Source organism: Vulpes lagopus, chromosome 7, assembly GCF_018345385.1.
Source record: "Vulpes lagopus strain Blue_001 chromosome 7, ASM1834538v1, whole genome shotgun sequence".
NCBI lineage: Eukaryota > Metazoa > Chordata > Mammalia > Carnivora > Canidae > Vulpes > Vulpes lagopus.
The window spans coordinates 18555120-18576379 of NC_054830.1; the positions used below are offsets into that span (position 1 = coordinate 18555120).

Sequence of the window (21260 nt, forward strand, 5' to 3'; positions counted from 1 at the left end):
CTTGAGCCACCTAGGCCCTAGCAAGGGCGTACACCCACTGATTTCCTAGCAGAGGCTAAGAAGCACCCTGCACAGGTATAAAGAGAAGAGGCAGCTTTATGTCTGATAGGAAGCTCTGTGCTCTCCAAAGTACATGAGATTGAGATTGGGCCTAGCCCAGCTGCATGACCTTGTGAATCCAGTCCGTAAATACAGAGACACGCATGAAGATGGCTGGCCAGCGAGGCCGGGCACACACTCGGTTGGGGATTATAATTCCCTCCAGGACCCAGCAGTCATGGGTAAAGCAGGCAAGTGGGCCCCCGTAGTCACCCTGGTAGATGAAAGAACTGGTAAGGGGGCCCTGGGCCAAGGCAGACACTAACCTCCTTGGGGATGAAGTAGTATACTTTAAGGTTCCTGGGCCTTCTCTACATTGGGAACAGGTGCCCCAGTACTGACCTCACAGGCACCCACAGGGGCCAGAAGTCCCTCAGTGCACATCTCATTCTCCCGTATGCGTCCTCGGTGCTTGATGTTACATTCCTGGTTGGAGATGACATTCAGTGAAGCCACGTTTAGGACTTTGTTGTTCCCTGTACCTACAATGATAAGAATGGGGAGGAGAGGGCCTCTGGGTAGCATCTGAGTCTAGACCTCCTGGCCTGGGATAGTCCATGCCCCTGCACTGTGCTCTTTCTTACCTTTGGTCTCACCCCAACCTGCGATCTCACACTTGGTGCCTGGAGGCACCACATACCGCTCAGGGGGCAGGCAGATCAAGGCCACTCGCTGGTTCAGGGTCACAGGTCTTTAATGGGAACAAGAGTGCTCAGCATATAAGTCCACAAGGCTCACCCCCACCACACACCTTCTTGACTTGTCATACCTCTCCAGCTTGAGAAGAACAAGCTGGGAGCCTGAGGGCCCACACACCATCTTGGCCACGGGGATCTGCTGCAGGCCTGGCTCCCCAGGCTGTGGGTTCTGGAACAGGGTGCCCAACCACACCTCATAGCCCATGAGAGGCACATGGCTGGGAGAAAAGTTCTGCTAGATTAGTCATGACTCATAGACTGCTTCCCCAACGCTCATCTGGGAAAAGTAGCTAAGGGGAAGACAAAGATGGGGGGTGGCACTGGATCCTCAAACCCAAGGGAGGCTCACCAGGAGGAGAAGCACTGCCGGGCAGTCAGTACCCACTGCTCTTTCACTAGGGATCCTCCACAAAAATGCTGGCCCTGCCTGGAAGAGTGGAAGTTAGGAGACAACAATGAGTTCCAGGACACAGGCTGGACTTGCCATCTCTTGGCCAGGACCTCTGAGGCCAGGGACACGGGTTCCCACTCTCCTGGTATAAGGGCAGAGGAGATAAGGATATACCGTTGGCTCCTCTCTTGGAGAGAGGCAGTTGTGTCTCACCGGTTGCGTAAACTGACTGTCCAGGGTGAGTTCCCAGGCTGGCCCCCCACCACTCGCAGCTTGGAGCGCTGCTGGTCCAGGCGAGTCACCCTCTTGCCACACTTCTCAAACACCACCTGGTCTGGGAGATAGAATGGGCCTCAGGAAACTGGATGGAGGCCCCATTAGAGGCCCCAACCCACAAATGGCCCAAGTGCATACCCGGGGGCTCCAGGATGGATGGTGGTTGGTCATCATCTGAAAGAACCAAGTTCACCTGCGTTGAGGGAGCCAGCCTTTGTTTGTGGAGGCTGGGGGCAAGCCTCAAGGGAGCGTGGCGCTTACCGCAGCGCCGCAGGGCACAGTAGTCGAATGGAGTCCCGGGATCTGTTGTGTAGCACCAGGGCCCGTGGCTGTCCCGATCCGGGTTCCGGCAGAAGTTCTCCTCCAGATGCGCGTCGGGGGCGGAGATGGCTGTGAACCTGGGCGGGAGAGGGCACAGTCTCAGCAGGGGAATCCCAAACTCCTGCCAGGCTCCAGTTAGAGTGGCGCCGGCGTGCCGCCTTAGGGCCATGCCCAGGTGGAGCCTGTGGCCTTAGTCCAGGAAGGGCCGGCGCGAGGACGGACTCACTGCGGCTTGTGCGGCATCTCTGCAGACCAGTGCTGGCACGGGACGCCCTTGCGGGTCCTGCTGACCGAGCCGCGGTACCGCTCTCCCACGCCGTTGTAGCAGTCTGCAGCGGGTGGGGGCGACGGTCAGCGGCTTCTCGCCCCAGCCCTCCCGCTCCAAGCTTCCAGTCCCAGCTTGGGGCTTACCTTCCGGCCGCACGTCGTCCGCGCAGCGCGGTATCTGATAGCAGAAGGCCACGCGCATGCCAGGCCGGGACGTAAAGCACCACGGCGCCTCCGAGCCGTCGGGGTTTCGGCAGAAGTTCTCCCGAAGGTCCCTGGGCGGGAGCTCCTCTCAACTCTGGGCGAGGCGCAGCCCACCCCGCCTTCCTTCAAACCCCGCCCCGGGACCCCACTCCGGAGATCTCAGCCGCAAGGCTACGCCCCCCAGCGGCGGCCCGCCACCTCACTTGCAAGCATATTTCTCCGGCGCGAAACGGTGCTGATGCGGCTTCTGTGCGTCCCACCGCTGGCAGGGCACGCCCGCGGCGGTGGTGTTGGCCATGCCCCGGTAGCCCTCGCCTTTCCCACGGAAGCAATTGAGCGTCGTAGACTCATGGCGCGGCTGTGCCTCGGACCCTTTGATAGACCGAGGCTGGTCGGAGCCCGGGTGGGAGCTGAGACCGCGGCTGGGGCTGAGGCCGAGTCCAATTCCCTTGGGCCCTCCGCGGGGTCACGCCGCGTCCCTCCTCTCTCCCCAGGCAGGCCACGCCCCCCCACGCTGCCCAGGTGCCCTCCCAGGCCCCGCCCCCGGGCCCTACCGCAGCGCGTGAGGTCGCAGAATTCTCGCTCCACCTGCGGATCAGTGGTGTAGCACCAGGGCCGCTCGGAGCCGTCAGGATTCCGGCAGTAGTTGTCGTCCAGATATTTGTCAAGGAACCTGGGGGCGGCACCGGGGCGCGAACAAGACCCTGGGACTCACGCCCTGTCTGGCCCCTGGAGCCCCTAATCCGGCCCCCGCGGTGCCGAGCCAGCCCACACGTACTTGCCCGGCTCAAAGGGGTGAGCGTGCGGATGCTGCAGGTCCCAGCGCTGACACTCGCGTCCCGACTGGGTGCGGTCCACTGCGCCGCGATAATCCTCGCCATTGCACCAAACGCAAGCGGCTGGAAAGACAAGGCCGGTGGGTTCGTGGACGGGAGTGGGCATGTTCCTCCAGTCTCGACCTAGAGTCGCTTACCCTCCCGGCAGGACTTGATGCCACAGCTCTGGAAGCGCACTGCAGGGTCTGTCGTGTAGCACCAAGGACCTCCAGGGTCCCGGTCAGGGTTGCGGCAGAAGTTCTTCTCCAAGCCGTTCCGGAGTGTGGGCGTGTACCTGGGGATAGAGAGCAGCAATGCATCAGTGCCTGTTAGGGTGGGGGCAGGGGGCAGGGGCCAGGCCAGGCAGAGGGGAGGGCTTACTTGTGGTCATTGGGGAACCTATGGCTCCAGTGCTGGCAGGGTAGACCGCCAATGGTGATGGCCACAGTGCCCCGGTACTTGACCCCATTGTCCGTGATGCAGGTCCGCACATAGTCTGGAAGCAAGAGACCTCACTGTCAATGAGGCCCGAGACCTCGGCAGCCCTATCCCTGGCCCACCTTCTCCACAGCACCTACCTTTCTTTTGGAAGAGGTCACAGTGCCCCGAACGCTGCAGTTCTGTATAGGGTGAGTATTGGGTCCATGGCAGCAGTTGGCAACCGTGGCTGCTCACATTGTAGTGGAAGGCCCTGGGAGGACGAAGCACAGGGTCACCTAGGTTCACCTGCCACCCAGTCTTATCTAGATCCTGTAGTCACTTACCTGCAGTCCAGCAGGGGCCCACAACGCCCTGCACACTCCTCAGCGTCTGCCACATCCTCTTGCCAAGGCCTAGGCCCCACCGAGTGTAACAGATGTTGCAGTTCTGTACCCCGCAGCACCTGGAAGTCATTCAAGGGCGAGCGCTGCCCTGCGGGGATAGGAATGCATGTCAGTGCATTTATGTTGGCACATCCACACTTCATTGAGGGGATCAAAGCTACAAGGCCTCTAGAATGGGCATGTTCAGGGGTCAGACCCTTGTACAGAGTGGGAGAAGCAGACCCAGACATGGTAGTTATCATTAATGGTCATGTTTACTAGGCAAGGCACTAGGCTCAAGTCTAAAACCTACACTATAATGAAAGCGGTGGGTGATGTCCTATGGAGCTTATTTCATCTCATAGCTGAGAATGCTAAGGCTCAGGACTGTCCTATTACCCAGGCAGAGACCCACCCCAGGAATTCTGACTCTAAGTCTGGGCTCTCATCAGCACTAGGACATATGCTAGGTTAGTCAGTGTTAGATCAGGCTCGTGAGGGATAACTGCCTGCGTGTGCACATGCATCTATGCAGTTCCCACACTGCCTCAATGCTACAGCAGACATCCTAAAGTAGGAAGTGTCTATATGTATTCCTGGGGCTGCCCAGCTCTGCACAAGAAGCCAAGAGCTCTCACTGCAGCTCCATTCCTACTAGGAAAGTGAACTCCTGGCTTGAATAGCAGGATGGGCCTAGGGCTGACTCCTTCTTGAAGGCATATGGGGATCAGGGTGGGGAGCACTCACCAGGGGCCCCTGAGCACTGCGTCAGAAGCAGCAGGAGTGGGAGCCACCCCATCCTCCTGGCTGGAAGTTGCACTGTGACCCACCACAGGCCCATCCGGGAAATTGTGAAACCTGTCCCTACGGGATTGGGTGGCTCTGCCTCCACACCCCCACCCCAGGCCTGCTGGAGTCTGACCTGACTCTCAGTGGCAAGAATGGGGGTGGGGCCAGGCCCCTGGGTGAAATGCAGGGGCCGTTACTCTGGAACGGTTAGCCCCTGACCTATGTAGTGGGTAGGTGTTGGAAAGGTTCAATGGGGACACTTGATGTGCTCTGGGGTGGGATTGGAGACCCCCTGCAGCATATGGTGTTCTGAAGGGAACGATGGTGTGGACATAGTTGCTGTCAGAAGCTTGGGTTCCAGTCCCTGCTGGTATATTAATCTTTTCTGAGCCTCAGCTTTTCTCTGTAAAGTGGCAAATGTTCCCTGACCCAGCGTTAAAGCAGCCTGCCCCTTTTGCTGCCTTATCAGCGCCAGCTGTAAGCAGGTCAGCCCACGCCCCTGGCAGCAGAGCCCAGAGAGGCTCCTCTTGCCGAGCCACAGGTGCCATCCCAGGAAAGGTAAGTGAGGGGACCTGTCTGGCCCGAATGGAAGTGCGAATGACAGGTAGCAGGAGCCCCGGCCAGAAGCCTTTCAAACCTCCTAGGGATCTCTGGTCCAGACCTCCAAGGACGGGTAGGAGCTGAGGTAGGCGGCCTGGGCCTCCCAGTTAGGAAGTAGCGTTCGGACCCGGCGAGGTTAGGAGCTTCTCCTGCGCAGGCGGGGTCGGAGGCAGCTGAGCCGTCTGACCAAGCCGAGGCCGGGAACCCCCTGGCTGGAGACCGCGAGGGGGCTCTCTCGCGGACGCCGGGCGCGGGCCGATGCGCGTGCGCGACAAGCGCGCGGTTTGGCCCCGGACGGGCACCGTAGACCAGAGGCTGGGCGGATGTTGTGAGCCGGGGCGCCGCGGCCGAGGCTGGGGGTGAGTGAGGGGCGGCTGGGATCCGAGCGGGGCGCGTCCCTGCGGCTCCCCTTGCGGCCGCAGCCGGCCCAGCGTGAGGGTGCTCGCCGCTCAGGGGTTGCAGCCTGTGATGAGAGACTCCGGGCTGGAGCTGGCCTGGAGGATCCCCCGGAGCTTGGGGCCGGGCGGGGGCGACTTGGGGGAGAGACATGCGCTGCTCTTTGCGTCCTTGGGCTCCCAGATGGGATCGGTTCGGTTCCGAGCCAGGATCCTTCAGCGGGGCTGGACAGGATCGACGTGGCAGGGAATCCCCGAGCAACGTCAAGGTCCCCCTGTCACCTGGGTCCTCAGTACCTGACACCCAGAGTGGTGTCTGGAAGGTTTGCTGATCAAATGAGTGACCCGGTCTAATTTGCCCTGCACCTCCTCTGGTGTGAGAGGGGCAGCGGTCATGGACGCCTGCGGAGGGCCTGTCGTAGGCGGCAAGGCGGGACAGTCATCTTCCCCAGGGGCAGGCGTGGTGCACACTGTGAATGGGCAAGGGTGTGTGGTGGGAACAGAGACCTGTGTGAGGTGAGATAAGGAACTGGGCTGCAGAGAAGGGAGTGCGGTCTCCAGAGGTGCTAGAAGGCCAGGCTCCAGACTAGCGTTAATAGGACTTTCTGTGGTGACGGAAGTGTTCTGTATCTTCAGTGTCTACGACAGTAACTGGTAGCCCTCTGTGGCTACTGAATTTTTGGAATGTGGCTAGTGTATCTGAGAAGTTGAATTTTTAAGTTTTAATTCAAACATAAATAGCCACATATGGCTTGCAGCTACTGCATTGGACAGCCTAGCTCTGGATCACTTAGGCAGTCACCAGCGACTTAGTGCATCTTCTGAGGCAGCTGCAGCAACACTATGACATGTGAGGGGTGGACAGCAGTGGGAAGAGCAGGGTCTGCAATGACGATTAGGCAAGGGTGGTGCTCTGATGGGATGAAAGGCTGTGTGTGCGAGTGGGAAGAAGAAAACTAGCAAGCCTTTGGACAAGAGAAGGGAAGATCCTGGCCTTGGGTGATAGTAGGACTTATAGCTGGAGATGGCACCAAGCCCTTGGATGATGGACCACACTTGGGGGAATGTGGTATAGGGTTCTCTCTACTGGATATGAACTAGACCCAGTGTGGGTCTAGACCCTGAGAAGGGAACAGGGTCTCTGTCTCTAGGCCAACTCACTTTGGACCCTTTGGTTCAATTTTCCTGGGGTTGAGACATTTCGTTTGGTACAACAAACCTCTATCTGGCAACTACTCCCTGCCCAGCACTGTGCTGGGAACTGGAACATGGTGGGGCCCAGGCCCCAGCCACCCTTCCTGTGTAGGAAACTGGGATGCCTCTGCTTTCTTGTGGCTTGGGATTGGTTTGTGTATGAGTGTGCATACACCTGGATCACCTGCTCCCAGGCCTTCTTGCCACCCCAGAACTGAGGTCAGTACAGGGGCCCTTGGCTGGCTTCAAATAGACAGGCTCTCCCTCTGGTTTAGCCCCCCAGGACCACTGGCTGCCCACAAGAGATGAAGGATGGCATCCAAGGGGTCCGGCATGTCTTTCTCCCGTAAGAGCTACAGGCTGACATCAGACGCTGAGAAGTCCAGGGTCACAGGTGAGGGCTGGCAGGGCTGGGAGGAGGCTCCTTGTGTTGAGGGAAGGAGGAGGAAAAGACAAAGGCAGTAAAGTCTCAAGTCTGATGAGCTTCAGGCTTTGCTGCACCCCTTGTACCTATGAGCCAGATCTTCTCCATCAGTAGCTGTGGAGCAGTACACCCATCGTGACTGGTTTTCTGACCCCTGTGGCTGGCCTAGGACCAGGAGCCTTTAGAGCCAGCACAGTCTGGTAGCGGCACTGACCATGTGACCCTTCTCTCTCTCCCCTGTGGGCACAGGCATTGTGCATGAGAAACTACTGAATGACTACCTGCACCGCATCTTTTCCTTTCCTGAGCATGCGCCCACTGCAGCCACCAGCAGGTATGGCCATGTGGGAAGTTCTCACTCTGAAGGACCAGTCAGAGAGGCTCTGGATAGGCTGGCTTGGGTTCTATTCTCCCTCTGCCACTCCTGGCTGTGAGACCTCTGGCCAGAGAGTTTGCATTCTGGATCTGCCTCTCCCTCTTTCCTTACCGTGTTAGTACCTTCCTTCTGAGGATATTGTGGAGGTTAGGGAGGTGGTGCACATTCGGTCCTTAGGATAGCAGTTCACCCCTACTCTACAGTCAGCATCTGGTCCCTGGTGCACCTGCCTGCACTTTGATCCCATCTCCATCCTCTGTAGCCTCTGCCTGAACTTATAAAGTGCAGACCAAACCAATCCCTTTTCCTTGCAAGTTGAGTGCTTTTAAGTTTTATCCATATCAAAGTTACAAGTGCAATTGAACAGAAACTTAAAAGGAAAAGAAAAAAACATGTTATTCTGTTATTCTGACATGACCATTTGAGCATGATTTCTTTCTGTTTTCCTTATCTTGTGATGTATATAGTTTGGATTATGCTGTATAAAATTTTTTAAAAAATTTCTGTGACCTTCAGTTCTTTTTTTTTTAAAAAAGATTATATTTTTATTTTAGAGAGAGAACACATGGGCGAGTGAGCGCATGAATGTGGGGAGGGGTGGTAGGGGAGGGAGAGGGAGAGAATCTCAAGCAGACTCTGCATTGAGTGTGGAGCCCAATGCAGGGCTTGATCTCATGATCCTGAAATCATGACCTGAGCTGAAACCAAGAGTCAGATGCCTAACTGACTGAGCCACCCAGGCACCCCGACTTTCAGTTCTTTTAAGAAAAGTTTTAGGGGCACCTGGGTGGCTCAGTTGGTTAAGTGTCTGCCTTCAGCTCAGTTCATGATCTCAGGGTCCTGGGATCAAGTCCCACATAGAGCTCTCTGCTCAGCAGGGAGTCTGCTTCTCTCTCTCCCTCTCCCTCTCTGCTCTCTATCTCCCTCCCTCTCTAAAATAAATAAATAAAATCTTTAAAAAAATAAAGTTTTATTGAGGAATAATTGACATGCAATATACTACATGTATTTAAAGGGTAATATACAGTAAGTTTTAATTCAAATAACATGTAAAACCATCACTGCCATCAGGATAATGGACAGATCCCTTACCTCCAAAAGTATATGGAAGTTTAGATCCTATCTTGGTCATTAAAATTTTTCTCCTGAGTGTTTTTTTATTTCTGTATTCCACATTAATCTTGGTGGGCATCTTTTAGGGCCAGGGATCTGCTGTAGCCTTTAGCGCTGCCCTGGTTTGGGGTGGGGGAGTGCTTTTGCTTTTGTAAACAGTGCTGCAAAGATGCTGAAAGTTGGAATCATGTGGCTGGAGCATTTGAACTGTATTTAAGACTATTGCTAAGTTCTTTCTTTAAAGGATCATATGGATCTTGCCTTCCTGTGGTGAGGCATGGGTGTCCCTATACCTCAGCCCCCTTGCCAGCTGGGCCATCCTGTCTTCCACAGTCTCCGCTCTTTGGGCAGATCCAAAGGAAAGGACAACGCTATTGCCTGTTACATTTAAATGGCTGTGGTGGCCTTAGGATTCCTACTTGTGGAAGGCCACTGCCCACCTCCATGCCAACCCTAGTCCTGGCCTGTTCCCAGGGCCATCTGATCCCAACCTCATGTGATATCAGAAATGGTCCTGCTGCAACTGGTTCTGTGGCTGCCAGGAGGAAGAGCAGGTGGCAGAGCCATCAGTCAGCGCTCATGTGGATGCAGAGCCCTGGGCTGGGGCCTCGGCAATCCAGAAAGGGCAGACGAGTGCTGGGTTGGCCAAAGGGCAGTGCTGCAGGCTCAGTAAGGCTGTCTCAGGCTGGCTGCCCCCAGCTGCTCTTGAGAGCAGGCACAAAACTAGAACAGCCTTCCCAACTGGGGGCTGATAAGCACTGCTGGGATGGAAGCCTTTATCCCTGGGCCTGTCTGGGTCTTTAGAGATGGGGTTGACTGAACTTTCCCTGCCCCTGGTGGGGCACCCCATCGTATGGCCACCAGCTGGCCTTGAACAGGAATAGGGAGGGGGCTTCGTGCGTCTTTACTTCCTACAGCTCAGTAATACCTCATGGCAGGGGAGCATGTGGTTCCTGAGGCAGGGTTGATGCTACCTTGCCAGAGAGTTGGAGTTTTGGCCCATCTATGTCCTCTTCCAGAGCCTCCCCTCTAGGCCAGTGGGAGGGAGGGAGGATCAGAGGTGACAGAGCAGGTGCCGGCAGTCTGTGGGCTGGATCCAGATGGGCACTGGTCTCTGTTCTATTCGAGCCTTGCTAATTACTGCTACCCCATTCCCTGCTATTCTTAGCAGCTGTGCTCAGGAAAGAGCTGGCCAGGATTGGGCAGAGGCCTTTTTCCTCTGAGCATGTGTGCTGGGATGATAAGGTGGCCACTCAGATTTCCCCAGCCCCTCTGGCTGGGGCAGACAGCTGGTAGGCCATGTGCCCCACTCTCCTGTATAGATGGGTACAGGACAGAGCCACCCAGCAGCTCAGAGGGCTCAGCCCTTCATCATCCCAAGACATGTCTCCTTTAGTCCAGATTTCCCCGGCTGGTACTACAGATCAGGAATCAAGGGCCTGCCTAGTTGTCATTGGTATAGGCCACCTTGGGAGTCGGTACTTCTCCCAGCCTTTCTCTTCCAGACAGATCAACAGAGTCCCTCAAGAGTCGGCAGGTTATGGGCCATGCAGAGGGCCTGCATTATGCCTTGGAATCTTCACAGCATCTCTGACATATAGCTGCTGTTCTGTTTTTACAGATTAAGGAGTCAAGGCTGAGGGAGGGCTCTTCTTCTTTTTCAAGTCCTAAACCAGTACTAGTACCACACTGAACTAGTACTTTTTAGTTTAGTGGATAATCTGGCCTTTTGGCCCCCAGCATCCCAGAATCTAGGACTAGACACGACACTTCTCCTGGAGTCCAGGCAGCCACTGTCTGGACTAAAGCTCCGAGGAGAGGGAGAGGGCAAGGGTTGAGTGTCATCTGGCTAGTTTCAACGATGTTTGGGCCCCTCGCAGCCTCTTGCTCTCCCCAGGAAACCCCTGAACTTCCAGAACCTGCCAGAGCATCTGGACCAGCTGTTACACGTAGAGGATGAGGATGAGGAGAGCCAGGGTATGTGGCAGTTTCCAGAATGGGATTGGGGGAGCCAGACTAGGCTCAGGGGGGTCCTGGGAGCCCTGGGGAGCTCAGTGCCCTCCGTGCATTCTCTCAGACCCTCTGCCCTGCCCACACCCGCCCTCCTTTTCAGGACAGGTTGAAGGCCGGCTTGGCCCATCCACTGTGGTCCTGGACCATACGGGTGGCTTTGAAGGGCTTCTTCTGGTGGACGATGACCTCCTGGGGGTGAGTGAGGGCAAGGGCCCCAGATCCAAGCTCCTCCTGATGTGACCTAGACCTCTTTACCTTTCTTTATGATGCTGTAGTCGCAAACCCCTCCCAATGGGCTCATTGAGTTCTCAGCCCCCAAACCCTCCTGACACAGCCCTGAGACTTGAGACTTTCTTGGTGTGACTCCGGCCCAAAGCTCTTCCCGACACAGCCACAGGCCCCTCCTATCCTGCTCCTGACCTAGAATCCCTTCTGACACAGGCCTAGGGCCCCCACACCCTGTTTAGGCTTGGCACAGTATTGGCCTTGAGCTGGGGATGAGGCCTTTCCCCCTTGGGGAGGTAGTCTGTGTGCTGGAGAGAAGGCTCACCCCCCACTACTCTTCACCCAGGTGATCGGGCACAGCAACTTTGGTACTATCCGCTCTACCACATGCGTGTACAAAGGTGAGACCATGCTCTGCTGTGGCCCAGGTGTTTGGAAGGGAGTCAGTGAGCCCAGGTCTGAGGCAGGAGGCAGTCTTTGTTCACTTGCTAGTCCTGACTCGGCTTATTCCAGGGAAATGGGTCTACGAGGTGCTCATCTCCTCTCAGGGGCTCATGCAGATTGGCTGGTGCACTATCAACTGCCGCTTCAATCAGGAGGTACGCGTGGAGAGGGCCCCTCCCAGGGAGGTCTGCTGTCGCTGCAGGCCTCACTGGGACTCAGGCAACCTACCATACCACACGAAGTCTGCTCAGGACCCTCACCCAGACTGCCTTCTAGAGGGGGAATGCATCCCACTGCATGCTAGGGCCTCTCATCCCAGGAAATCACTCTCCCAGAGCATCAGCCCTTTCTCTAGAGCTCTGTGGGTCCAAGGTTGATGGCTGGTGGGCTCTCGCTCTGTTCTTTCCCACCTCCCCTGGACCTTACAGACACTTCCTCCTTAGGAGGGAGTTGGAGATACACACAATTCCTATGCCTATGATGGCAACCGGGTGCGCAAGTGGAATGTGACCACGACAAATTATGGCAAGGTGAGGACCAAGACCCCTGTAGTCCACCTGCCCATGTCCCTCCTCACAGCTTGGTAGAAGCCACTGGGCAGCCTCAAGAGACTGTAGGGCATGGGGAGGGGGCAGGGACTTAGGTCCTCTGTATTTATGGTCACCTCCTCTGGGTGGTAGTGGAGACACAGCCCAGAAGGTGGAGTGGGCAGGCTGCTGGGCTTCTGTGAATCTGTAAGGCGTCCTCCTCTGGTAGGCGTGGGCAGCGGGGGACATCGTGAGCTGCCTCATTGACCTGGACGATGGTACTCTGTCCTTCTGCCTGTGAGTCTCCTGCCTTTACCCATAGGCCTGGCCTCCTTCTAGAGGCCAGGCCAACTTTGGTACCCTGAAAGTGGACAGGCACAACGGAGCCTTGCTCACTGGCTTGTTTGGGCCACATCATTCTTAGCACTGGCTCACAGGCCTTCTCTTCTGCTCTAGGAATGGCGTGTCACTGGGCACCGCTTTTGAGAACTTGTCCAGGGGCCTGGGCATGGCCTACTTCCCAGCCATCAGCCTCTCCTTCAAGGAGTCTGTGGCCTTCAACTTTGGTAGCCGTCCCTTGCGATATCCTTTTGGGAAGAAGTCTGGACTACATGGAAGCTCTTGAAGCAGGGATGAAGGACTCCCTGCCCCAGGAGTTCTGTGGGCTGGTGGCAGGCCATGGCTGCCTCAAGGAGAGAGGAGGGTACAGCTTAGGTGGGTGCCGAGGAGCTCAGTTCTTGCAGCAATCTCCTCAGGTGGGTACTGTTGCTGCCTGTGTGGAACAGAAGGAGGTGAAGCATCAGGAGAAGGTGCAACCCCGGAGCAGGAGAGCTCTGCTGCACGCCAAGTACTCTGACTTCCCAGCCCTGCCCCGGAGCCTACGTGCCTCCTCACGGGTCTCAGCGGAGAGGGGTGGGTGTGTCTGAGCCACAGACCAGGTATTGCCGGCTTAACTCTGTGCCACCTACCCAGTGGCAGGCTACCGGCCCCTGCAGGACCCGCCCCGCGCTGACCTAGTACGGGCACAGAAGTTGCTAGGCTGCTTCCAGGCAGTGCTCAGCGTGGAGCTGGACTCTGTGGTGAGCCAGGGGTCTGGGCTGGGTGAGCTGAGGGCCTTCTGCAGCCCTCTGCTCCTCACTGTCCTCTCTCCCCTACACACAGGAAGGCCGGCTGGTGGAGAAGAATAGCTCTGAGTGGCAGTTGCAAGGCCAGCCCACTGTCCTCCTCACACTGGCCCACATCTTCCATCGCTTCGCACCGCTTCTGGTGAGGGGACGCCAGGGAGGGGGAGAGGCACAGCATGGTAGCGTACATGCCTGTGCTAGGGACTGGGAAGCTGAGGTGCGCGAAGCTCCGCACCATCACCTGGCATCGAGGATGTCACCCAGGGTAGGAGGGGATGCTTCCAGCCAAGGGTATCAGGGTATGTCTTAGAAGATGCAGGAATGATGTCACTACTAAGGGAACTGCATGTGCGAAGCACTGAGGTGCTCTGGGGCAATGGCCCTTCCTGTGTCTCATTCAGACCCTGGAAGAGCTCATCTGTGTTTTGGGGTTGCTTGAGGAAGCCCAAGAGTCCATCTCTGCCCGTGGCCTCGGCCACGTGCTTGGGCAGGAGTGCCATGGGTGGGGCGGGAGGCTGCTGCCTTACCAGTGCCTGCCCTTGGCCTTGGTGCAGCGCAAGGTGTACCTGGTAGAAGCCGTGCTCATGAGTTTCCTGCGGGGCGTTGTGGAAGCAGGCACCCCTGCGCAGGCTCAGTCCGTGGTGCGTCAGGTCCTCGACCTCCTGTGGCTCTTCATGGAGGTGAGGCTCCTGACTTCAGGCCTCAGGCCAAGATGGCAGGCCCCACCAAGATGGGAGAGGTCCCGGGAGGGAGGGCTTGGGAAAGGACCCAGAGATGGCTGCCCAGGGCCTGGCCTCCACTGGGCAGGCATGCAGCGTGGCCTCTCTCCCCTAGGACCATGAAGTGCAGGACTGCCTCAAGCACTTGATGATGTCCCTGCTGCGGCTTTACCGATTCTCTCCCATCGTCCCAGACCTGGGCCTGCAGGTGGGAGCACCTGTCCCTGCCCCGAGCCCCCTGGGCCTTAGCTGCCCACTCTGAACCCCCACTCCCCACAGATCCACTACCTGCGGCTCACCATCGCCATCCTGAGGCATGAGAAGTCCCGCAAATTTCTGCTTAGCAACGTCCTGTATCCTCCCCTTGCTGCCTGGTGGGCCGGACATGTGGTGTCCTCCAGGGTCAGTAGAGGCTGGGGAGGGCAGTGGACCTCTGGTCAGGGGTCCCCAGGGGGGCGGGGACCAGAGCCACCCAAGATGTGAGTCCTTTTTCTGGAACCCAGCCTTCCCGACACTTTGTCAACAGAGCAGGAAGGGTAGAACGAAGGCCCCTGGCCAGCTGGTCAACCTGCATGGGGATCTCTGGGTGGCTGCAGACTCTTGCACTGTGTGGAGGTGTGGAGGTGTGGAGGTACCACCAGGGGCTGGCCTCTGCAGCCAAAGCACCGCTCCTTCTCCGAGTCCCACGGTGGGGGTCGCTACAAGGTCTTTTAGGACTCTGCTCTTCCTGCTCCCCAGCAGCCTTGAGGACTGTGTCACAGGAGGGAGGGCCCTGGCCGAGAAGCCTGTGCTGGTAGCCGTCTTCTCTGTCTGGGTGGGGTCTTCAGCCTCCTGGAGGCAGAAACAGCTAGAGGACAGAGAGACCACCAGGCCTTCTCTCCAGCTTGCCTCTCAGTCTCAAGTTACTGCGACAAGCCTTTTTTGTCCACTTGCTGGGAATTGGGCTTGACAGCCATGGTTCTTTATCGGGGCTCATGGTCCGGGGAGACAGGCTCATAATAGCTGTGGTTCCCTGTGAGGGTGGGTGGGATAGGTGAGTTTGGAGAGGGCTTCCAGGGGAGAACCCATGAGGATGCACAGAGAGCCCTCTGGTGAGCAGATCTCTGCCTTGACTACCACCAGCTTCGACGTGCTTCGGTCTGTGGTCTTCTTCTATATCAAGAGCCCCCTGCGAGTGGAGGAGGCTGGCCTCCAGGAACTCATCCCCACCACCTGGTGGCCCCACCGCTCCAGCAGGGAGGTGGGCCCACGGAGATGGGCAGGCAGGGTCACAGTGAGGGCTGGCCCAGGATATCTGAGCCACTCGGCCCTTAGCATGGGTGGCCTCTTCTCCAGCCTGGTCTATGGGGCAGGGGAGGGAGGGGTGGTCTCCTGGCTGAAGCAGGCCTGGCTGAGTCCTGGGTGAGTCCTGCTGTCTTTCATTCACTGCTCCTGGCTAGGGCAAAGACAGTAAGGATGTGAAGGATGAGACCGCCGAGGAGCGTGTTCGGAGGCGTGCCTATGAACGGGGTTGCCAGAGGCTCAAGAAGCGCATTGAAGGTCAGCCCCCTGCCTGGGGCACTGGATAGCGGGTGGAGGATTTATAGCTGTATGTACTGGGAGGTGCTTCTGGTAGCGACCCTGTCTAGATGGGGCCTGTGGGACCCTGGGAGTGGAGCCCCAATCCAAACCTGCCCTCCCCTCCCATCCCTGGGAGCCTGTGGGCAAGGTCCTGCCGAAAGAGGGCTCAGGGTCCTGTTTCCTGCCCCAGTGGTGGAAGAACTGCAGGTCCAGATCCTGAAGCTGCTGCTGAACAATAAAGATGATAATGGGGTGAGTGGTGCCCAGAATCCTGTGTGGGCCCCCGTCAGGGAGGGGTGCTGGTACTGGGCCCTCAGGCCCAAAGGGCGGGGACTGGCTCGGGTTCGCATGGTGGGGCCCAGGCTGAGGCACAGTACTGAGCTAGTCTGCTCTGGGGCCAGCTCCTCACAGCCTCATTTTTCATTCCCCCAAAGGGTGAAGCTTCTAGATACATCTTCCTGACCAAGTTCCGCAAGTTTCTACAGGAGAATGCCAGTGGCCGGGGGGTGAGTGTCCACTAGGCCAGCCCACTGTGGACTCCTGGCTGTGTCACCAGATCTTTAACTTTCTGGTACCTCATCCTGCTGTGGCCCTGTCTCATCACACTCTTTCTCTGCTGCCCTGCTCTTGGTGCTCAACTCAGAGTCCTGGGGCAGGCCTTGGATGAGGAGTGGGCTGGCTCTGGGCTGACACAGATGCATGTCCTGCACCCTGTGCCTGCAGAACATGCCTATGCTCTGCCCCCCTGAGTACATGGTCTGCTTCTTGCACCGGCTGATCTCTGCCCTGCGCTACTATTGGGATGAATACAAGGCCTCAAATCCTCGTGCCTCCTTCAGTGAGGGTGAGTAGGGCCAGGCCTCATCAGAGAGTCTGGGCAGAGCTGCCCCGGGTGATGGTGTAGAGTGCAGAGTTGGTGGTGGGGTGGGGATGGAGCTGTCCCAGACTTCCTGTCCGGTTGAGTTCTCTCTTCCTGATGGGCGGCTTTTCCAGAGGGCAGCAGGAGCCCTACACTGGAGGAGTGGCAAACCCATATTCACTCTGTTCCCACAAGTTCCTGCCCAGTCCAGGCTCTTCTCCTCAGTCCCAGCCTGTCTGGTCCTCTGCAGTCCTTGTAGAGGACACTATGGATGGGCTCTGAGGTGCTGGGGGCTGTGTTTGTATGAGACAAACACTGATCCTGAGGACCAGTGGGAACTATATCTGCCCTGGATTACAGGTTATCCATAGGGCTGGGGCAGGGCCCTCTCTGAATGTGACTGCAGCCTGAACTCGTGCAGTCGCTGGCACTGACCTGAAATGGTGGAGGGAGGGGAAGCCATGTTGTGTGCCTGGGCGGGTGGGTGGCAGAGGCCATGGGTCCCCTCTGTGCTAAGCAACAGAGAGGGCTGGCTTCTCAGTAGGTCTTCCTGCCTGGCTCACTGCTGGCCTGGCCTCTCTGACCCCTCCTTGCAGAGGCCTACATCCCACCCCAGGTCTTCTATAATGGCAAGGTAGACTACTTCGACCTTCAGCGCCTGGGAGGCCTCCTCTCACACCTTCGGAAGACACTCAAAGGTGCGTGCAGACCTGTGGGCAGTGGGCAGGGCAGATGGGGTTTGGAAGGGGGCTTAGAGGGCCCAGAGGCCGTCCCTCAGCCAGCTTTGCCGTGAGTTCCGAGCTCCACCAGAGGGCGCCCGAGTATCTTGACCTGCTCCAGCAGGGAGATGCCCATTTGCCTCAGATCTTAGGTCCAGCCATCTCTTCCCTCTGGGCACCTACCCCAGGGGAAGTCTGGAAATCCCGTAATGAATTAGAGGCATGCGTGCTGGCAGAGGAGTGACTGTAGGATTTTGGTGAGGTCACAGGGGTGGGAGGGGCACGTTCATAAGTGCTGCCTGAGTAGGTTTTAGGGATGAGCATAAGTGGCTGTGAGCACAGAGCATGCATAGGCAGGGATGCCAGCACCAGCCGGCCAGGGTCCGGGGATAGAAAGCTGTGGTTGTGCTGGAGAAGCACCAGCAGGGAGCGTTGGGAAATGAGGCCAAGGAGTCCCCCTGGTGAAGTCTGAGGGCCTTGTGGGCCATAAAGCAGGTGTGGGCTCACTCCAGGGGCAGAGGCAGCTTTGGGAGGTTCTTGAAATGAGGGAGTGAAGTCAGGGGTGCGCATGTAAGAACAGCATGCGTGAGCCAAGTAAGGAGGTAGAGGGAAGGTAGAGGTGAAGGGAGGGGCCCCTTCACTGTGGAGGCTGTGGGGCCAGGGCACCATGAGAAAGGGGGCTGCCAGAGGCAGCAGGGATGCTGTGGTCGGCTGTCTATGTAGAGGTGGGGCAGACAAGCCTGTGGTGAGGCCTGTGTGCAAGATGAGACGAGCAGCTGCCTAAACAGCCCTAGGTCTTGTGTTCTAAGGGAAGGAAGTGATGGCGCAGAGAGGCAGGGGGGCCCCCCCGAGAGTGTGCAGGCACTGGAAGCAGAGGCACTGACAGAGGGTGTGATGGGGAATGTTCCTGCCATGAAGGCTGTATGAGACAGAGGGCCTCGGGGTGCCATGATGGCCAGGGTGGACTAAGGAGAGTCCCACAGAAAAAAAAAAAAAAAAAAGGAGAGTCCCACAGGCAAAGGTGCAGTGGTATCTGCTCAGGCATCAGTGCACTCTCGCCATCCTGGGCAGTTCCACTGTGACCCCTGGGCCTTCTGCTGGCCTGAGACCCCTCCTGCCATTCCTCCCAGATGACCTTGCCTCCAAGGCCAACATCCTGATCGACCCGCTGGAGCTCCAGGCGGCCACCATGGATGACCTGGACGAGGATGAGGAGCCAGCCCCGGCTGCGGCCCAGGTGCCGCAGTAGGGGCAGGCAGGGGGCTTGGTGTTGGGCTGTCCCTCTATCATAAGGGCAGGGGTGTCACACAGGGCCACCTCCCTCTCCACACAGGCAAGGAGCTTCTCACCAAGCAGGTTTCTTTGCTGTAGGTGGAGGCACAAACCTTCCTCCATTTCCCAGCCCCACAAACCAAGGGGGCCCTACGGGGGCCCCAGTCCCGGGGAGCTGAGTGGCGTCTGGCCTCCTCTCTCCTCCACAGCGCCCCACGCAGGCTCTGGCCATGGGGGGCGTGCTGCCCCTGCCCCGGCCCAGCTGGCTCAGTTCTCCAACCCTGGGCCGAGCTAACCGCTTCCTCAGCACAGCGGCCGTGAGCCTGATGACCCCACGGCGGCCTCTGAGCACCTCGGAGAAAGTGAAGGTCCGCACGCTGAGTGCCGAACAGAGGACTCGTGAGGACAGTAGGTGCCGGGCCAGGCTAAACGTGGTGTCCCTGGGCACAGCCAGGCCGCACCTCCATTCCCTCCTGGTCCTGGGGCCTGGCAGTGTCTCAAGGACATGGGAAGTGCACTCTGAGGGGAAGAAATCAATGTTGCAGAAATAGGCCTGGAGCTGCAGGCCCTGCCCCGCCCCCGCCCCCATGCTCTCCCTGCACAGCCCTCCTTGGACCCAGGGAGGGGGAAGGGGCCCTTTCTCCTACCTCGAGGCCCATCCTGGCACCACAGATTTAGGGGAGAGCCCGTAGCCCTGACCCTGCCTTTCCCCCACTTCCTAGTTGAGGGCAGCCACTGGAACGAGGGCCTGCTGCTGGGGCGGCCTCCCGAGGAGCCAGAGCAGCCCCTCACCGAGAATTCCCTGCTGGAAGTCCTGGATGGCGCCGTCATGATGTATAATCTCAGCGTTCACCAGCAGCTGGGCAAGGTCTCCCATTGGTGGCCCACGAGCACATCCTGTAGTCCTGGGCATTACAATGCTTGTGTGTGCGTGTGTGCCCAGTGCCTGTGTGTGACTGTGCTGCCAGAGTCATGTGTTGCCAGAAACACATGGGCGGGACCTGGTTTTGTAGGGGGGTGGTGGGGGCGAGTAAGGTGCCCAAGGGTCATGCTGGTTATGTGGTGTCTGATGCTCTAGATGGTGGGTGTGTCTGATGATGTCAATGAGTATGCCATGGCTCTAAGGGACACAGAGGACAAGCTGCGCCGGTGCCCTAAGCGGGTAAGGCTTGGATGGGCAGATGGGTTTCAGGGAAGGAGGGCTGTTAACGAGGAGGTAGTTAGCCAGCTTGGGCTTCCTAGGGAAGGCCGCAGAGGAAATCTGGACTGCCCTGCCCCTGCTTCTGGGGGCTGCCTAGTGGTTATTCTGTCCTTGCTCCCCCAACTATGCCACATCGGTGAGAGTGGGGCTGGCACTAGGGCGGGACGGGGCCTGAGCCCCATTGCCAGGTGCGGCCCGTGCCAAGGTGCCCCTGCCCCCTGCCCACTAAGTGCTGACGCACACCCACTTTCCTCATCAATTATGAATTCGACCCTGAGTGCTTCATCGGCCACTTACAGAGTCAGCAGGAAGCAGGACCTGACTCCCCCATCCCCCTGGAGCCCCTCTGCCATAGCTCTCCAGGCCTGGGGAGTAGGGCCAGGCAGGCCCGGGCTGACCCCAATGGTCTGCAAAGCCCAGGCTTGGCCAGGGTGAGCAGCTTCTAGAGCTCTGGTCCCTGGGGTGTCCTGGCCAGGGGCTCACGGAGCCTCAGCTGCATCTCACTTCCATATTCTGTGCAGATGACCAAGGTCCTGCTCTGAGGCCTGCTCAGGCTTGCCGGGGGGTGGGAGTCAGAGGCAGGAGACGGTGAGTGGAGCTGTGTCTGCCCAACCCTCTGCCTGCTTTGGGCACCGGTGGGGTGCCTACCAGGCTACCCGGGGCAGGCAGGGTGGGTGTGGGTGTGGCCTGACTGTCCTCCTTTCCCCTTGGGTGGCAGAGGAAGGACATCCTTGCAGAGTTGACCAAGAGTCAGAAGGTTTTCTCCGAAAAGCTGGACCACCTGAGTCGCCGGCTTGCCTGGGTCCATGCTACTGTCTACTCCCAGGTGAGTTGATGTGGCCTTGGACGGTGGCTGCTGCCTTCCCAGGCTCCCTGACTAGTCACATGGGGCTGGGTTGTGCCATCCCTCCGAGGCTCCCTGCCCTCACGTGCTCCCTCCCTGCTCCTCCTATGTGCCATACCCCAAGCTGCTTCCCCTGGAGCTCTCCTGCCCTGTGAGCTTGAGTAGGTGCCATTGGAGGCAGCCCAGTTCCCCTCCAGCTCACACATCCTCCCTTGGAGGAACACAGCCTGTCTCTGCCTGTCTTCCCTTCGCCCCTGCCCCTTCCTTCCCACTGGGGTGGAGGGGCGCTCCCCGGAGCCCCACTTGCCCTCACTTTGCACCTGCTTCCCTCTGACTTCCCTCCCTCCTTTGAGCTACAGCCTTGTTTCCTACGTTGTCATTCATTTACTCATGGATTCAATAATATGTGCGCAGAGCCTGGAGTCTGTCAGGTGCATCCTGTTGCTAGGGACACTCTGTCATGACCCAGGAGGACGAGTGTCTGCTCTCCCAGGGCCATCAGCCTTGAGTAGTAAACTGAAAGGTGATGTACTCTCTCTGTGACCATGCTTTGACCCCCAGGTCCCAAATCCTTGTTACTTCTTCCTACTGTCCTGGCATCCCTCCCCAGCTAGTGAGTGCCCATGTCAGGGCATCTGTCTGCCTTCTGAGGCATCCCCTTCCCCCATAACTGGATGATCAAAGCCCTTGTCCACACTTCTACACACCATCCCTCCACCTGTTACCCCTCCTTTCTCTCTTGCCACACACCACCTTGCCTCCAGCCCCATGGAGGTGATCATGGTTAGGGAGCTTCCTCTCCACCCCATACCCCCATGGCTAGCCGCTGACCTAGGCAATCTTTTTTTAAAAAAAAGTTTTAAAAGATTATATTTATATATTTATTTAAGAGAGAGATAAAGAGAGCATAAGCAGGGGATGCTGCAGAGGGAGAGGGAGAAGCAGGTTCCCCGCTGAGCAGGGAGCCCAATGTGGGGGCTCAGTCTCA

The 21260-nt window shown here is 57.9% G+C and overlaps 2 protein-coding genes across 4 annotated transcripts in view; one reads left to right on the forward strand and one right to left on the reverse strand.

Annotated features, from left to right (window-relative positions):
• Positions 1 to 78: 78 nt before the first annotated feature.
• Positions 79 to 4732, reverse strand: MST1 (macrophage stimulating 1). Of its 3 annotated transcripts, none has more exons than XM_041764241.1 (18): positions 4622 to 4732; positions 3836 to 3983; positions 3650 to 3762; positions 3453 to 3567; positions 3230 to 3366; positions 3039 to 3155; positions 2811 to 2929; positions 2460 to 2644; positions 2197 to 2327; positions 2012 to 2114; positions 1726 to 1862; positions 1603 to 1638; positions 1402 to 1522; positions 1147 to 1224; positions 869 to 1015; positions 684 to 790; positions 442 to 581; positions 79 to 313 (listed from the first exon to the last, which is right to left on the reverse strand). In XM_041764241.1, the coding sequence occupies exons 1-18, from the start codon at positions 4713 to 4715 to the stop codon at positions 152 to 154; spliced, it is 2190 nt and encodes a 729-aa protein (XP_041620175.1). In that variant the 5' UTR covers positions 4716 to 4732; the 3' UTR covers positions 79 to 151. The 3 variants fall into 3 exon arrangements, with proteins under 3 accessions (XP_041620175.1, XP_041620173.1, XP_041620176.1); XM_041764239.1 differs by having other exon boundaries at positions 2460 to 2628; positions 3035 to 3155; XM_041764242.1 differs by lacking the exon at positions 2197 to 2327 and having other exon boundaries at positions 2460 to 2628.
• A 140-nt stretch (positions 4733 to 4872) lies between these two features.
• RNF123 (ring finger protein 123) overlaps positions 4873 to 21260 on the forward strand; it is a 29171-nt gene continuing 12783 nt past the window's right edge. Inside the window, 26 exon segments of the mRNA XM_041764235.1 lie at positions 4873 to 4893; positions 7128 to 7246; positions 7526 to 7610; positions 10663 to 10742; positions 10879 to 10973; positions 11350 to 11404; positions 11517 to 11602; positions 11891 to 11977; positions 12204 to 12271; positions 12431 to 12556; positions 12939 to 13053; positions 13136 to 13240; positions 13653 to 13778; positions 13933 to 14025; positions 14097 to 14170; positions 14940 to 15057; positions 15257 to 15356; positions 15568 to 15629; positions 15812 to 15883; positions 16101 to 16221; positions 16833 to 16934; positions 18086 to 18192; positions 18437 to 18635; positions 18950 to 19095; positions 19306 to 19389; positions 20147 to 20254. Of these exon segments, the coding sequence (XP_041620169.1) occupies positions 7165 to 7246; positions 7526 to 7610; positions 10663 to 10742; positions 10879 to 10973; positions 11350 to 11404; positions 11517 to 11602; positions 11891 to 11977; positions 12204 to 12271; positions 12431 to 12556; positions 12939 to 13053; positions 13136 to 13240; positions 13653 to 13778; positions 13933 to 14025; positions 14097 to 14170; positions 14940 to 15057; positions 15257 to 15356; positions 15568 to 15629; positions 15812 to 15883; positions 16101 to 16221; positions 16833 to 16934; positions 18086 to 18192; positions 18437 to 18635; positions 18950 to 19095; positions 19306 to 19389; positions 20147 to 20254 (2496 nt within the window). The 5' untranslated portion in view covers positions 4873 to 4893; positions 7128 to 7164.

Excerpts from the sequence above, each read along its gene's own strand:
- MST1 (XM_041764241.1), bottom strand. The coding sequence starts at position 4,715 with ATGGGCCTGTGGTGGGTCACAGTGCAACTTCCAGCCAGGAGGATGGGG. Across the intron at positions 3,367-3,452 it reads AGGTTCCCCAATGACCACAA|GTACACGCCCACACTCCGGA; the intron begins GTAAGCCCTCCC and ends CTCTATCCCCAG. Across the intron at positions 1,639-1,725 it reads CTGTGCCCTGCGGCGCTGCG|ATGATGACCAACCACCATCC; the intron begins GTAAGCGCCACG and ends TGGTTCTTTCAG.